We start from the raw sequence: 16519 nt of genomic DNA, 5'->3' as shown, positions 1-16519 counted from the left end.
TGATTGGACATGATTTGGAAAGGCACACACCTGCCTATATAAGGTCCCACAGTTGACAGTGCATGTCAGAGAAAAAACCAAGCCATGAGAGCGAAGGAATTGTCCTTTAGAGCATTGAAGTTCGCCAATAACACCGTGACCTCCGTCATTCTTAAATGGAAGAAGTTTCCTCTTCCTAGAGCTGGCAGCCCAACCAAAGGGAAAATCAGATGGTCACGCTGACAGAGCTCCAGAGTTCCTCTGTGGAGATGGGAGAACCTTCCAGAAGGACAAACATCTCTGCAGCACTTCACTAATCAAGCCTTTATGGTAGAGTGGCCAGACGGAAGCCACTCCTCATTAAAAGGCACATGACAGCCCACTTTGAGTTTGCCAAAAGGCACCTAAAGGACTCTCAGACCATGAGAAACAAAATGATCTGGTCTGATGAAACCAAGATTGAACTCTTTGGCCTGAATGCCAAGCGTCACGTCTGGAGGACACCAGGCACTGCTCATCACCTGGCCAATACCATCCCTACGGTGAAGCATTGTCGGTGGCAGCATCATGCTGTGGGGAGGTTTTTCAGCGGCAGGGTCTGGGAAACTATTCAGGATTGAAGAAAGATGAACGGAGCAAAGTACTGAGAGATCGTTGATAAAAACCTGCTCCAGAGCACTCAGGATCTCAGACTGAGGCGAAGGTTCACCTTCCAACAGGACAACAACCCGAAGCACACAGCCAAGACAACACAGAAGTGGCTTCAGGACAAGTCTCAGAATGTCCTTGAGTGGCCCAGCCAGAGACCGGACTTGAACTCGATCAAACATCTGTGGAGAGACCTGACAATAGCTGAGCAGCGACACTTCCCATCCAACCTGACAGAGCTTGACAGAATCTGCAGAGAAGAATGGGAGAAACTCCCTAAATACAGGTGTGCCAAGCTTGTAGCATCATAGCCAAGAAGACTCGAGGCTGTAATTGCTGCCAAAGGTGCTTCAACAAAGTACTGAGTAAAGGGTGTGAATACTTATGTAAATGTTATATTTCATTTGATTTATTTTTTCAGTTTGCAAACATTTCTAAAAACCTGTTTTTGCTTTGTAATTAGGGGGTGTTGTGTGTAAATTGATGGGAAAAAAAAATATTTAATACATTTTAGAATTAGGCTGTAACGTAATGTGGATAAAGTGAATGGGTCTGAATACTTTCAAATGCACTGTATATACAAACGTATGTGGACACCCTTTCAATTGAGTGGATTTGGCTATTGCTGACAGGTGTATGAAATCGAGCACACAGCCATGCAATCTCTGTAGAAAAAAAAGAATGGCTGGAACGAAATGGAAACAAACCCATGGAAACCATGTGTTTGATGTATTTGATAACATTTCACTGACACCGCTCCAGCCATTACCACAAGCCCGCCCTCCCCAATTAAGGTGCTACCAACCTCCCGTGCAGTAGAATGGCCTTACTGAAGAGCTCAGTGACTTTCAATGTGGCACTGTCATAGGATGACGCCTTTTCAATAAGTCAGTTCGTAACATTTCTGCCCCGCTAGGGCTGCCCCGGTCAACTGTAAGTGCTTTAATTGTGAAGTGGAAATGTCTAGGAGCAACAACGGCTCAGCCTCGAAAGAATGGGCCACACAAACTGACAGAACGGGACCGTGAAGTGCTGAAGCGCAAAAAAAACGTAAAAATCGTCTGTCCTCGGTTGTAACATTCAGTACCGAGTTCCAAACTGTCTCTGGAAGCAACGTCAGCACAAGAACTGTTCGTCGGGAGCTTCATGAAATAGGTTACCATGGCAGAGCAGCCATACACTAGCTTAAGATCACCATGCGCAATGACAAGCGTCGGCTGGAGTGGTGTAAAGCTCGCCGCCATTGGACTCTGGAGCAGTGGAAATGCGTTCTCTGGAGTGATGAATCACACTTCACCATCTGGCAGTCTGACGTACAAATCTGGGTTTGGCGGATATCAGGAAACGCTGCCTGCCCCAATGCATAGTGCCAACTGTAAAGTTTGGTGGAGGAAAATTAATAGTCTGGGGCTGTTTTTCATGGTTCGGGCTAGGCCACTTAGTTCCAGTGAATCGAACTCTTAACGCTACAGCACACAATGACATTCTAGACGATTCTTTGCTTCCAACTTTGTGGCGACAGTTTGAGGAAGGCCCTTTCCTGTTTCAGTATGATAATGCCCCTGTGCACAAAGAGCCCTGACCTCAACCCCATCGATTATTTTTGGGACTATCTGTCGTGAATCTGTTATTCAATGCGTTTGTATGGGCTAATAGCAGTAAGGCCAAATATATTTTTTCATCAACTAACTTTTGTATATATTTTTTAGATACTTCAAGGGGTCTTAAAATTCCAAATCAAATAGATAAATGATCCTTGGTATGACCTTCTTAAAACAATTCCATATAGCTTAGTAAAAAACCCTTCTCGGGCTTAGACAGGGCTTGGACTGTTATGGGTTTTAATGGGTCACATTTTTGATAGGACATCTAACCTATCAAAGTAAAGTAATTCATGTAGGGTAAATTGATTCATATTTTTCTTTTGTTATTATAAAATTGTACTATGACATCAGATGACATACTATGTGAGGAAAGCTCCTTGTTTGTGTCACTGATGGGTGATAATTTGTCATGGAATTGTGTATTTTTTTCTCCTGGTGTTGTTATGGTTAGTGTGTGCACCCTACAGTTGACACCTAAGTGTCATTCTGAGAATTCCACCAAATAGCTCCAATGTCCGCAGACTTTACTTGGCTACCCCATGGATGTTTTAAAGGATGGCCAATTTGACACTTTTTATGGGAATAGAATACACATTTCCTATATCCTTTAATGAAGTCACTTGCTTGTTAAATTACTCTATTGCCTCTACGACCATAACTGAATCTAATTCTGCAGTGGGCCTATTGGCCTATGACCCTCTGTGTAACCCTTGGAAAAGTTTCATTTGGGGTCAAAGAAGTTAAGGATCATGGCAACTAAATTAGACAGATTACATTATGGAAATTGGAAAACGTGCATGGACAATAGAAAACGTGCATGGACAATAGAAAACGTGCATGGACAATAGGTAATTCGATCATAATAGATTTACTTGAACCGATTACTCACAAATTATCATTGGCTACAGCATACAATTCTTATTTTAATAGAAAGAAATCGTAATATATTTTCGTGCTCTTTACTAAACAGCTTAGGCTTATGTAATATTACAAATCAGAGCATTTATTTTAGCGGGAAGCTATTGGACAAGGGTGGGTGGGTCGAGATGTACAGGAAACTCTTGTCCGGGTTTTGTTGTATAAACCTCTCTCACCACAATCTGAGAGCGCAGCTGCTGTTGCGCAGCGTAGCAGAGAGCGCGCTCTGGAGTGATGTCGAGCCTCGTGCTGCCTGCTGCGCATTGCCACTGACCGAGCGCCTTCTCTGGTTGCCTTGCTGCTGCTGGTAGCGGAATGTTGTCGCTCTCTTACAACGTTGGTTTCCATATGACAGTGCGACACTTCCCTTCCCTGGCCCGAGAGGACACCGTGTCATTACCATGAGTTGTTTGGATGTTATGTACCCAGCCTATGGACATTACGCACCGTACGCTCCAGCCGCCCCCGCGTTCATCAACAGCTTCCAGGTAAGGAGGCGCTGTCAAATGTTTTCGAATTAATTAATTAAACGTGCGAGAGAAACTTTGTTTTCCGATAATAAGTTTATTTGCATAAAAAAGTAACCTATTTGATTGTTTTACCTACACAAAATGTTGGATCTATGGGCAGATTATCAACGAGGTCTGTAAGAAACCAAATGTCTCCAAAAATGTTTCCAAAACCTGCACTTCTCTGTTTCTCAATTTTCCATGATCAATGCTATGGATTTCACATTTGTTTTGTCTAATGTTGGTAGTTTGTCAGACCCATAAGCAGTGGATGTATGTTGTCGGTATTTGTATGACAGGAGGCTTACCAATTGGCACATACTGATTTTGTTTGAATAGTTGTGGTGAAAACAGTGTCATGATCACAAGACTATTAGTCAATGCACACACGTACACACACACACGCACGCACGCACGCACGCACGCACGCACACACACACACACACACACACACACACACACACACACACACACACACACACACACACACACACACACACACACACACACACACACACACACACACACACACACACACGTCTTATGTCACAATAGACTTGGTCTTCCAGATCTCTCCCTTCTAACAACTGTCCGTTGCCCCCACCCTGCCCCCCTTCCTCCTCCCCCTTCAGGCACCCATCGGTCTGAGGAGCCCCTCTCCTCGCCGCAGAGACTTCATGATGGAGAGCGCGGAGATGACAAGGTGTCCGGAGGGGGTTTCGGCGGGCACCAGCACGGGCCCTGGCTCTTCCTCCTCCGCCTCTTCCTCATCCTCATATCCCCGTGCCACTCGACCAGAGGAGTGCCATAAGGAGAAACAGGAAGTGCCCGAGGCTGAGTACCTGACGTCTCGTTGTGTCCTCTTCACGTACTACCAAGGGGACATCAGCAGTGTGGTAGATGAACACTTCTCCAGGGCTCTCAGCTCCTACATGGAGGGAGAGGGCAAGAGGAGGGCATCAGACCTGGGCAAAGGTAGCGTAGGCATAGTTAGGAGTGTTTTCGGTGTTTGTGCGTGTGTGTGTGTGTGTGTGTGTGTGTGTGTGTGTGTGTGTGTGTGTGTGTGTGTGTGTGTGTGTGTGTGTGTGTGTGTGTGTGTGTGTGTGTTTGTGCATGAGGCGAGGCTGTCAGAGGACACACAGAAGTGTGTGTGTAGATATACAATGGCAAACCAAAAAGGCCAAAAAGGCAAAGAAATGGACAGAAGGGTGCTTGTTTAGTGGTGCCTGTTGTCCTCTGCCCTAATGGGGTCAGAGGTTAGGAAGGCTTGAGGGTCAAGGGTCAGGGATATTATTAGACAAGTGTGACATGCTTCATGCTCTCAGTTAAGTGTGTTTTTGGGCAGTTAAGTGTAGTTTGATGATTTTTCAGAAAAATATTAATGCAGATACAGGTAAGATCAACAAAGTTCAGGATTTGGGCCAAGAAATGACCCAATGGTAGGCAGTATGTCATAAATTAAACTGATATTGTAGAGAGAACCAGGTAAAGAGATTGTTTTACACAAAAGAGACTGACATTGCTCAGATGAATGGGCTATTAACAATCGGTGGACATTTGCTCTACAATCACCAACAGGTGCAGACAGCGCAGAAGATTTTTATATTCCTCTCGCGTCAACCAATGTCTTCACATTAATTGTATTCTACAGCTTTTTTACAAGTGGTTTCAACTTTCTCCCGATCAATGGTACCACTATTACATTTGCCAAAGTAATCATCCAAACTCGAGTTGTGCTCTGCCTGTCCTCCCGATTCCCATGTAGGACTTAGATCCTCCCTCTCCCTCTCTCGTTGGACGTCTTCCTGCCTGACAACAGATACTATGTTTATACGCGGCCGTAAGCGCTGAACCCCGCGGGCCAGCATATCGCCTTCAAATGGCTCCGGTCGGCCCCACAATGGCCGCCGCTGATTTATCACACAACTGGTTTGATTGGGGCTACTGCATGCACTGCCACACGACGGTGTCTGTTTTCAGAGTAAATTCTAAATATAAAAAGTAACGTCTAAAAGCCTAAAACTGTCCCAATGACATTCTGCTTCGGGCGAACGAAGTGGTGCAGGAAAAAAACAACAGGTGGGGGGTGTGGGAGGGGTGTGTTGGGGGGAGGGGGTTCGTGTACAGGTCCAAAAGAGGGGGTAAGTAAGGGGGCTGAGAGGAGGCAGGACACTGGGACAGGGTTCTCCTACTCTCTGTGTCAACGAGTGTCTGTATCTCTCTCTGCTTCAAGTTTTAATGTCCCGTGCACAAGCACAGTGAAATGCCTTTCTTGCAAACTCTAAACCCAACAATACAGTCATCAATATCAATGTAGTACTCCAAATATCAGAAGGCGGAACAAAAACGCACAAGAAATACAAATAAGAAATAAGAACGTGAGAAGTAAGTAAGCTACTGTATATACAGGGTCTGTTCCAATACCAATTTATAGGGATACTGGAGTGATATAGGTAGATATGTATAGGGGTAAGATGACTGGGCATCAGGATATAGAGTATATGATGATTGTATGTGAGTATGTGTAGAGTCAGTATAAATCTGTGTGCATGTTATGTGTGTGAGCAAATTAAATGAGTGTGTGTGTGTTGGAGTGTCAGTGTGTGTGAGTGTGCATAGAGTCAGTATAAAAATACAAGGTCAACTCAGTCCATGTCGCCATTTTGTTAGCAGTCTTGGTGTCAGACTCGGTCTCTCTCTTTCTCGCTCTCTCTCTTTCTCTCTCTCTCTCTCTCTTTCTCTCTAAGATTCTCTAGTATTTATTTCTGTGGCCTGCAGGAGACTACTGTTGGTAGGACTGTGCTGTATGTACATATGTGTAAAAACCATGTGACCTAATGTTGTTTTCATGACTTGCATGCATCTCTCACGGGCTATTCCATATGTGTCTGTAAACCATGCCATACAGTAACACAACTGTCCGTGACATATGCCTAAACCTGATCTCTCTCTCTCTCTCTCTCTCTCTCTCTCTCTCTCTCTCTCTCTCTCAGATACCCCTTCACCCAGCAGTCGCCGCAGCTTCCCCCCTTCCTTCTGGGACAGCAACTACTCCTCCCCCCAAAGTCGCTCCCACTGCGAACCCGGAATGCCCACTTATTCCATGGACCCCTACGCTTCCGGACTCCACCCGGGCATTCCGCACCCTCACGCGCATCCTCACGCTCACCCCCACTCGCACCTCCACCCATCAGAGGGGTGGGGCTACACCCCGAGCCAGGCCTACGGGCCCCCCAGGCCCCTCCACGAACTCTACACTCCTGGTGGCCTGGAGCCCCACCACCCCTACAGCCCCTTGCTTATGCCCACCGTGCGGCCCCACCACCTGGGCTCCCTCCCCGTTCACCACCCCTATGACGTCACCAAGCTGGACCCCACCGCGCCCTGGCCGGGCTTGCTGCCCTCCGGAGAGATGGCCCTCAACATGGACGCAGGTATGGAGTCGCTTCTCTACTTCAGCGAAGCCTACCGCAACCACAACAAGCACAACCACAACAAGCACAACCACAACAAGCACAACCACAACAAGCACAACCACAACAAGCACAACCACAACAAGCACAACCACAACAAGCACAACCACAACAAGCACAACCACAACAAGCACAACCACAACAAGCACAACCACAACAAGCACAACCACCTGCAACTTTTCAATAGCAGTCCTCTCTGCTGCAGCCACAGCCACCTGCGTGTCCATAGTCCCATAAATTTGCAATATCGGTTAACACCATGAACCTCAAACGCTCGACAGGCTTATGACCGCTGACATTAACATTGGAAAGCGGATTTTTGAGCCCCCAGAAAGTATTTTAATACAGATGAATGTGTACCCGCAACCCCAATGAAATGGACTTTTCAATATCATCTGTCAACATGGCTTAGTCATTTCAGTTGTCATTGTGCTATTGTTCCGTAAGCTGATCAATAATGTAACACTATTAAATGTCAGTTTCCCACCAGACGACCTGTCACCTGACTGTATAACGATGGCTGCCGAGCACACCAAACATTTATTTGGTGTGGCAGCCATCACAGGACTCTCCACCAGTATGCGTTATTGACCGGGGAAAAAACATACTTTTACCAGTTCTCTATCAGTGTGTTTTGCCCTCAGTGCTGGGACGGTTTGGTGCCAATAATAAACTGTTGTAATTTTGTCCACCTCATTCTCTAACCAGAGCCCAATTTGGCGATTAACATCCACCCAACATCCATCCACCTTAGTCTTCAGTCTCGGTACACTACACCTCTACATTAACCTGGTCTTACAAGCCACCTCAGCAGTTTGTTTCTTTCAGCTATATTTGCCACTTTTAGGTCACCTTTGTGAGCTGTCCTACTGTATGTTTCTTTGCTGCTGTTGTATGGCATAAACAGAAAATTAGTGTCAGGGAAAACACATCATCAATAGCCTTTAAAAAAAAATTGAAGCTGTTTGGATTAAAGAGCAGGAGCAGCCATGACAACCATTGTGCCTCGTTCTCATTGTTTTCCTCCATTGTATCCTCTTTCTTTTTTTCTACATCCCCAGGCCTCCAGCATCACAAGAAAGGGAAGGACCTGTACTGGTTTTAACAACCCTTCTCCTTTGCCATCGACCAGCCATTACCGGATCCAATTAGGACGTCTGGACCTGTACCATTGAAGCGCCCCACTCCTCGCTGTTCCCTCATCCCCCTTTATCCCTCACCCACCACCCCCCTCGTCCCCCCCCCCCCCATTTGCCCTCGCCTCCCCCCAGGCCCACAGTGCCAGCGCAGCCGAGAGGCTCCAGGCCGGCATGTGTGTACCATGGAGATAAAGACTCAGAGGCTGGGCTTATGTAGAGCAGAGCAGAGAGAGAAGATGTACAGCCTTGGAGACCACTGCTCTGTGTTCTGTGATGACTGGCCTATCCCTCTCCTCTCCTATCACTGCTCAGGGCTCATCTGTGTGGTGTAGCAGCATAGAGACCATTGGAGGCCACTAGCAATGTGCTAACAACAGTGTCCTGGTTTGGATAGAAAGACAGAGAGGGACAGGCTCATAAGAAACTTCCTTTGGACACAGGGGAAGTGCAAACAAAGACGGATGAGATCAAATGGTATTTATCACATGCTTCGTATACAGCAGGTGTAGACTAACATTGAAATGCTTATACCGGTCGCCCAATCTTTCACTACACCCCTCCCTACTGCAGGTTCTCTTCTCTGTGTTGACACTGCACTCTGGGCCGTTATCTGCATTTCAACAAATGGACATGCGATGATTGGACTGGCTGTGTATGGTTTTGGATTGTGACTGTAATCATAATGTTTTTTGTTTTTTTTCTATTTATTTGTGTTTTAATATGCATTTCTGAAATGAAATCTTCATTTGGCCAGTGCTCTGGAAATACTGTGGTTGTGGTTAATTAAAAGATGGTTGAGAAATTCTTGAAGAATGATTGCCAGAGGCTACTATAAAGGTGTTTGACAGTATTTGTTGATCTATGAACTAACCTTTTAGTTTGAGGAAAGGAAACACTACAATGTATGTCAATGATCAGCATATGTAATAATAAGCATTTCAAGCTGTTGATCAAGTATTGATCAGACACCACATTTACTTTTAATAATTTGAATGTGTTCCATTGATGTTCCTTTCATTATACATATGATTTTTAGCCGTTTTAAAATGTGGACCTTAGAAGTGTTATTCAGGGTGTGCATTCTCTTGCTTGTGTCAAGAAATAACATTATTGTCAATAAATATTTTTATGGTAAATTCAGACTTTCTTTCAATATCTCTACAGAATGATTGGAGTGATTATTAAAACGTATATGGACCAATCAGCATAACCCAGTGGCAAAACTGGTTGCAACGATATCATCATGAAGTCTTTTGTGACGTCAGGGTCGGGTTATAAACTGGTTCTAAAATTTAAAAAAATGGTTATCTGATCAAATGACACATCTTTCCTATGACGTGTTTATGTTGTCATGAAAAAAAAATCACCTTTACCTGGTTGTAATCTGGTCGTATGATGTCTTTTCAACCTGGGAATTATGTAATTGTCACATTACATGTCACATTTTGCCTGCTGGGAAAGCTAGTGAAAGCCTGAAGATATGTCACACTTGAAATGACCGTGATTGAGTTATCAATGTAAACAACATAGTTTTGTGGGGCGTAAATTTAAACAGAATTCAATTCCAAAATCTAAAATAATCCAAATAATCCAAACACCTCCAAAGACATTCTGTTTCACTTCCATTTGACACCTTGACACCCATGAAGTGGAAACGAGCTTTGAATTCCAATCACGTGTAATCAGAGATGACTCCAACCCTCCCAGTTATGCACAAGTGTTGCTGCACTATTGATCCGGATGATAATCAAATTGTGTAAGTATGCCAAGCATCGTACATGTTCATTTTGGACATTATGTTTGAGCCACTCGGGAGCAGCCAAGTATGTCACTGGCTGAGTCCCAAATTGCATCCTATTACCTATGCAGTGCACTACCTTTGTCCAGAGCCCTATGGGCCCCAGTCAAAAGTAGTGAATAGGGCGCCATTTGGGACACGAGCATGGCCCCGAGTCTTGGAAAAACACATGTAAAGTAATCAAGTTGGAATGACTTTTTGAGGAACTGTATCTTGTTGCTAAAAGCACCCTCTGCCAGACAACTTAAAGCCACACAATTACAAAAGGTATATTATAAGGTATACAGTTTTGTAAACGGTATAAGCATAGGGTATTTTATATCCCACTTAAGCCACAAAGATCCGATTCAAATACTTCAAATTAATTAGAGTTCTAAGATGTAATTCTACGATGCAAGCATAGAAATGTTTATATATCCAATCTGCCACTACAACTGTAATGACCTAAAGAACATGTAACAGCATATTGTTTAGCTACACCAGAGATGCACACTGAGATGTACACCTGCTCCTTCCATGACATAGACCGAATGGAGGTATTTATGGAGATAGTTTAGTGCCTAAAATAAGGGGATAAATACGTGTAAAAAAGACATACAAATAGTTTCTTGATCTATCTTATATCTCTCAGATATAGGACAGACACTTCAGAACAAACTTCCTTTAGATAATGTTTTAATTGTTCCATGTAGGTAATCTGTTATTCAATACGTTTCTATTGGTTAATACCAGTATTGCCAAATTCAATGTTTCATCCATTACGTTTTTTATATATATTTTGATACGTGTTCTTAAAATACTAAATCAAATAGTTAAATAATCTTTGGAATGACCATTTTAAAACAATTCCAAAATGTTTGCTTAGAACCTTTCTCCCTCCCCCGGCTTAGACAGGGCTTAGATTCTAGAGGGTTAAAGAAGGATTTTTAAGTCTAGAGACAATTGATACATGGATTGGGTGTGTGTGCCATTCAGAGGGAGAATGGGCCAGACAAAAAATTGAAATACCAGGCACACCGGTTTGTGTCAAGAACTGCAATGCTGCTGGGTTTTAACCATACCTACATGTACATACTACCTCAATAAGCCTGACTAGCCTGTGTCTGTATATAGCCTTGCTACTCTTATTTTCAAATGTCTTTTTACTGTTGTTTTATTTCTTTACTTTACACACACACACACACACACACACACACACACACACACACACACACACACACACACACACACACACACACACACACACACACACACACACACACACACACACACACGCACCTTTTTTTCGCACTATTGGTTAGAGCCTGTAAGTAAGCATTTCACTGTAAGGTCTACACCTGTTGTATTCGGCGCACGTGACAAATAAACTTTGATTTGATTTGATTTTTCACGCTAAACAGTTTCACATCATTGTCGGAAGCATTGGCGTGAACATGGGCCAGCATGCCCCGACGAATTGAGGGTGTTCCTAATGTTTAGTACACTCAGTGTATGTTCTCATTTTAATTGGTCATCGCATGGGAATTGTATTACATTAGCCTGGTAGTGAACTTCTCACTTCACTTCCATTATAGTTTTTCCAAATGTTACGTTCCCCAGTTTCTGTGTTGTATTTGAGTGTGTGTGTTTCAGGAGATGGCTTCCTGGAAGCCTCCCCAACCAGCTGATTGGTCAACTCAATGGCTAATTGATGATTGGAGAGCTGACCCCGCCCCCTCGTCAAGAAGCAGCTGACTCTAATCACTATTGCCACCTGAAGCTATAAAAGCCAGTGTTCTGTTCAGGAGAAAAAGAGAAATGATTAGAGAGAGAGAGATTGAATATTTTGGAGAAATCATTAGAGAGAGGGAGAGATGATAGGCAGGCTGAGATCCTTGCTGAGATCCTTGCTGGAGAATTAGATTGTGATATAGTGTTGGCTGTTTAACAGAAAGTGTGGTATGTAATGTGTTGTTGTTGGTAGCAGCTTTGATATGTTCTGTGTTTGTTGCTTTGTCAAAGCTTATTTAGTGGCCTGAGTTAGTTTACTCAGTTTTGTTGTAAAGTGTTTGTGAAATTGTTAATAATTATTCTGTTTCATTTGTTCCCAGGGGGGAAGGCACTTAGGGAGTGCTTAGGCAAAAGGCCCGCGGGCATACATATACCTGTAGTATATTCAATGTCTAGGCACACTAGGTAAGACCTGGGTGGACCACCCCCTGTATTTTGGTTAGGGCACCAGGTGGTGTTAGGTAAGTAGTGGGTAGGCAGGTTAGATAGGAGAGGGGGAAGCTTTGATATTTACTTTCTTTGCTTTGGTTCCGTCAGCCCCTTTTCCCCATATTACCGTTTAAGGAAATAAATCCTAGTAAACGGTAAATTCTGACTTGTCATCCTTACTCGCACCTACAGTCCATACCTCTTTCACTTCACGGGGAGTTGAGTTGTAGCAGGGTGTTGCGTTCCCTCTTTTCAGAGGTGTGCGTAACACCAAAAACAATTGTTTTGCATGTGTTGAGGCAGAGGTGTCAATGCAAACCACTACCTTGCAGTAAGTGTGGACAGTGCTGCCATCTGGTGGAGAGTTCCCATTACCACTCCAGATAAACAAAGTGCCATCCGCCAATGCGAGTAAACTATACTGAACAAAAATATAAACGCAACAATTTCAAAGATTTTACTGAGTTAGAGTTCACATAAAAAAATCAGTCAATTGAAATACATTCATTAGGCCCTAATCTATGGATTTCACATGGCTGGGAATACAGATATGCATCTGTTGGTCACAGATGCCTAAAAAAAACAAGTAGGGGAGTGGATCAGAAAACCAGTCAGTATCTGGTGTGACCAGTTTGCCTCATGCAGCGCAACGACCTCCTTCGCATAAAGTTGATCAGGCTGTTGATTGTGGCCTGTGGAATGTTGTACCACTCTTCAATGGCTGTGTGAAGTTTCTGGATATTAGCGGGAACTGGAACATGCTGTCATACACATCGATCCAGAGCAACCCAAACATGCTCAATGGGTGACATGTATGTTGAGCCTTCAGGCCATGGAAGAACTGGGACATTTTCAGCTTCCAGGAATTGTGTACAGATCCTTGCGACACGGGGCTGTGCATTATCATGCTGAAACATGAGTTGATGGCAGAGGATTTTTAAGCAGCAGCATTTTTTATATATATTTTTTTTAACCTTTATTTAATAACTTGGCAAGTCAGTTAAGAACAAATTCTTATTTTCAATGACAGCCTAGGAACAGTGGGTTAACTGCCTTGTTCAGGGGCAGAATAACAGCTTTTTACCTTGTCAGATCAGGGATTTGATCTTGCAACCTTTCGGTTACAAGTCCAACGCTCTAACCACTAGGATACCTGCCCCCCCATAAATATAGCTGATACTAGCCTCCTTCTGGCTTCAAAAAAACCTTATTCCTAAAATAATTTTGCATTTAGGTTGTATAAAATAAAACAAATAACAATGAAACAAAAAATGCCATATCAGGCTATAGTCATTCTACAGTGCCTTTGAATTCACTTATTAAGGAGATCATGCGGTAAGCATTGCATGCCTAGTTTGTTAATTTAGCCTAGCAGATACTGTTATATTCCCATGCCCAAATTACAGTCAGCACAAATCTATTTTGTAACAACAATATCATGGAATCAAAATTTTCCCAAATAAATTCTTTTTTTCAAGTGCATATAGGCCTACCTGATGATCAACGGCTGCTGTGTTAATAAATGAATAGCTGTTTTTTTTCTCATTCATTTATGATTAGATACTTCAGTTGTTACTGGTTCTGTTGCGCTCAATTTTTACAGTTGTTAGACAAATTTAGCACTGTTCCTAACTATCCTCTTTTTTACCAATAGCCTGTGTGCACCACTCGGGGATGCTCCTGAGTGGTGCAGCGGTCTAAGGCACAGCATCTCAATGCAAGAAGTGTCACTGCAGTCCCTGGTTTGAATCCAGGCTACATCACATTTGGCCATGATTGGGAGTCCCATAGGGCAGCACACAATTGACCCAGCGTTGTCCGGGATTGGCTGGGGTAGGCTGTCGTGTCGTTGTAAATAAGAATTTGTCCTTATTGACTTACCTAGTAAAATATTCTAATCAAAACGTCTCCTGTGCTGCAGCATGCACTCATTTGTTGTCATGCTCTGTTTTGAAAGGTTGATCATGTCTCATCAACACCATCATCCCGGAAACCCTAGACCCACTCCAATTCGCATACCGCCCGAACAGATCCACAGATGACACAATTTCAATTGCACTCCACACTGTCCTTTCCCACCTGGACAAAAGGAACACCTATATGAGAATTCTATTCATTGACTACAGCTCAAAGCTCATCACCAAGCTAAGGACCCTGGGACTGAACACCTCCCTCTGCAACTGGATCCTGGACTTCCTGACGTGTCGCCCCCCCCCAGGCGGTGAGAGTAGGCAACAACACATCTGCCACGCTGACCATCAACACAGATGCCCCTCGGAGGTGTGTGCTTAGTTTCCTCCTATAGTCCCTGTTCACCCACGACTGCGTGGGTTTGCACGACTCCAACGCCATCATCAAGCTTGCTGATGACACTACGGTGGTAGGACTGATCAACGACGACGATGAAGTAGCCTACAGGGAGGAGGTCAGTGACCTGGCAGTGACCTGGCAGGAGAACAACCTCAGCTGCACCATTGAGAGCTGCTTAACTGGCTGCATCACCTCTTGGTACGGCAACTGCAAGGCACCCGACCACATGGCGATGGGTCCGTGCTCCCTGCCATCCACGACTTCTATACCAGGCGGTGTCAGAGACACACTCATACACACATGCACTCACAAGTTGCTGCTACTGCTCAGTCTATTATCTTTCCTTTGTCTGGTCACTTTACCCCTGCCTATATGTACATAGCTACCTCAATTACCTCGTACCCCTGCAGACTTGTCACCTGACTCCAGCTGTAAATGCAGCATAGGTTGTAATCATTATGCACCCACACAACTCACATAGCAAAGGTGTTCAGTGGTTTAGCAGCAGACTGTGTTCGTGGGCCTGCCTGAATGCCTGTGCGTGCATGCGTGGGTGTGTGTAGTGGTGTAAGACATTTAATATATATATATATATTATATTTACTACTTCTATGTTTCTGACATCTTTCACTTTTACTTCACTACATTCCTATAGGAAATAATGTACTTTTTACTCCATACATTTTTCCTGACACCCAAAAGTACTTGTTACATTTTGAATGTTTAGCAGGACAGGAAAATGTCCAATTCACGCACTTATCAAGAGAACACGTGGTCATCCCTACTGCCTCTGATCTGGCGGACTCACTAAACACAAATGCCTTGTTTGTGAATTATGTTGGAGGGTGCCCCTGGCTATCCGTAAATGTTTAAAACAACCAAGAAAATGGTGCCGTCTGCTTTGCTTAACATAAGGAATTTGAAACGATTTATACTTTTACTTTGGATACTTAAGTATAATTCAGCAATTACATTTACTTTTGATACTTAAGTATATTTAAAAAGAAATACTTTAGACGTAAACTGAAGTGGTATTTTACTGGGTGACTTTCACTTTTACTTGAGTCATTTTCTATTAAGGTATCTTTACCTTTACTCAAGTTTGACAATTGGGTACTTTTTTCACCACTGTGTGTGTGTGTGTGGCAGCTTTACTGTAAGACTGTGGTGGTCTGTCTGTCTCACTATCTCATTCAGAAAGTCACTTTATGTGGCTTAGGTGACAGTACACCTCCCCCTCAAGCCCTGGGCTCATTTTGATAACTACAGTATACATTATTTGAAAAGAAATATCAGCAAAATACAGTAAAACACACATACATATACAGTGCATTCGGAAAGTATTCAGACCCCTTGACCTTTTCCACATTTTGTTACGTTACAGCCTTATCTTAAAATTGATTCAATTGTTGTTTTCCCTCATCAATCGACACACAATACCCTATAATTACAAAGCAAGAAGAGGTTTTACTCTTTTTTTTGTGCAAATATTATTTTTTTTAAACCCTGAAAAATCACATTTACATAAGTAGTCAGACCCTTTACTCAGTACTTTGTTGAAGCAACTTTGGCAGTAATTACAGCATTGCGTCTTCTTGGGTATGGCGGTACAAGCTTGGCACACCTGTATTTGGGGAGTTTCTCCCATTCTTCTCTACAGATCCTCTCAAGCTCTGTTAGGTTCGATGGGGAACGTCACTGCACAGCAATTTTCAGGTCTCTCCAGAGATGTTAGATCGGGTTCAAGTCCGGTCCCTGGCTGGGCCACTCAAGAACATTCAGAGACTTGTTCCGAAGCCATTCCTGCGTGGTCTTGGCTGTGTGCTTAAGGTCATTGTCCTTTTGGAAGGTCAACTGTCACTCCAGTCTGAGGTCCTGAGCGCTCTGGAGCAGGATTTCATCAAAGATCTCTCTGTACTTTGTTCCGTTCATCTTTCCCTCG

The 16519-nt window shown here is 43.7% G+C and overlaps 1 protein-coding gene across 1 annotated transcript; it reads left to right on the top strand.

Moving 5' to 3' along the window:
• Window positions 1–3386: 3386 nt before the first annotated feature.
• vgll2b (vestigial-like family member 2b) lies at window positions 3387–8365 on the top strand. The gene is made up of 4 exons (XM_055864390.1): window positions 3387–3637; window positions 4291–4633; window positions 6652–7092; window positions 8193–8365. Exons 1-4 carry the CDS (start codon window positions 3551–3553, stop codon window positions 8234–8236), a joined length of 915 nt encoding a protein of 304 aa, XP_055720365.1. The 5' UTR covers window positions 3387–3550; the 3' UTR covers window positions 8237–8365.
• Window positions 8366–16519: the final 8154 nt, after the last annotated feature.

This window comes from Salvelinus fontinalis, chromosome 16 (assembly GCF_029448725.1).
Source record: "Salvelinus fontinalis isolate EN_2023a chromosome 16, ASM2944872v1, whole genome shotgun sequence".
Classification (NCBI taxonomy): domain Eukaryota; kingdom Metazoa; phylum Chordata; class Actinopteri; order Salmoniformes; family Salmonidae; genus Salvelinus; species Salvelinus fontinalis.
Note: the sequence above shows the minus strand (reverse complement) of the source record. Positions and strands in the feature narration are given on the sequence as shown.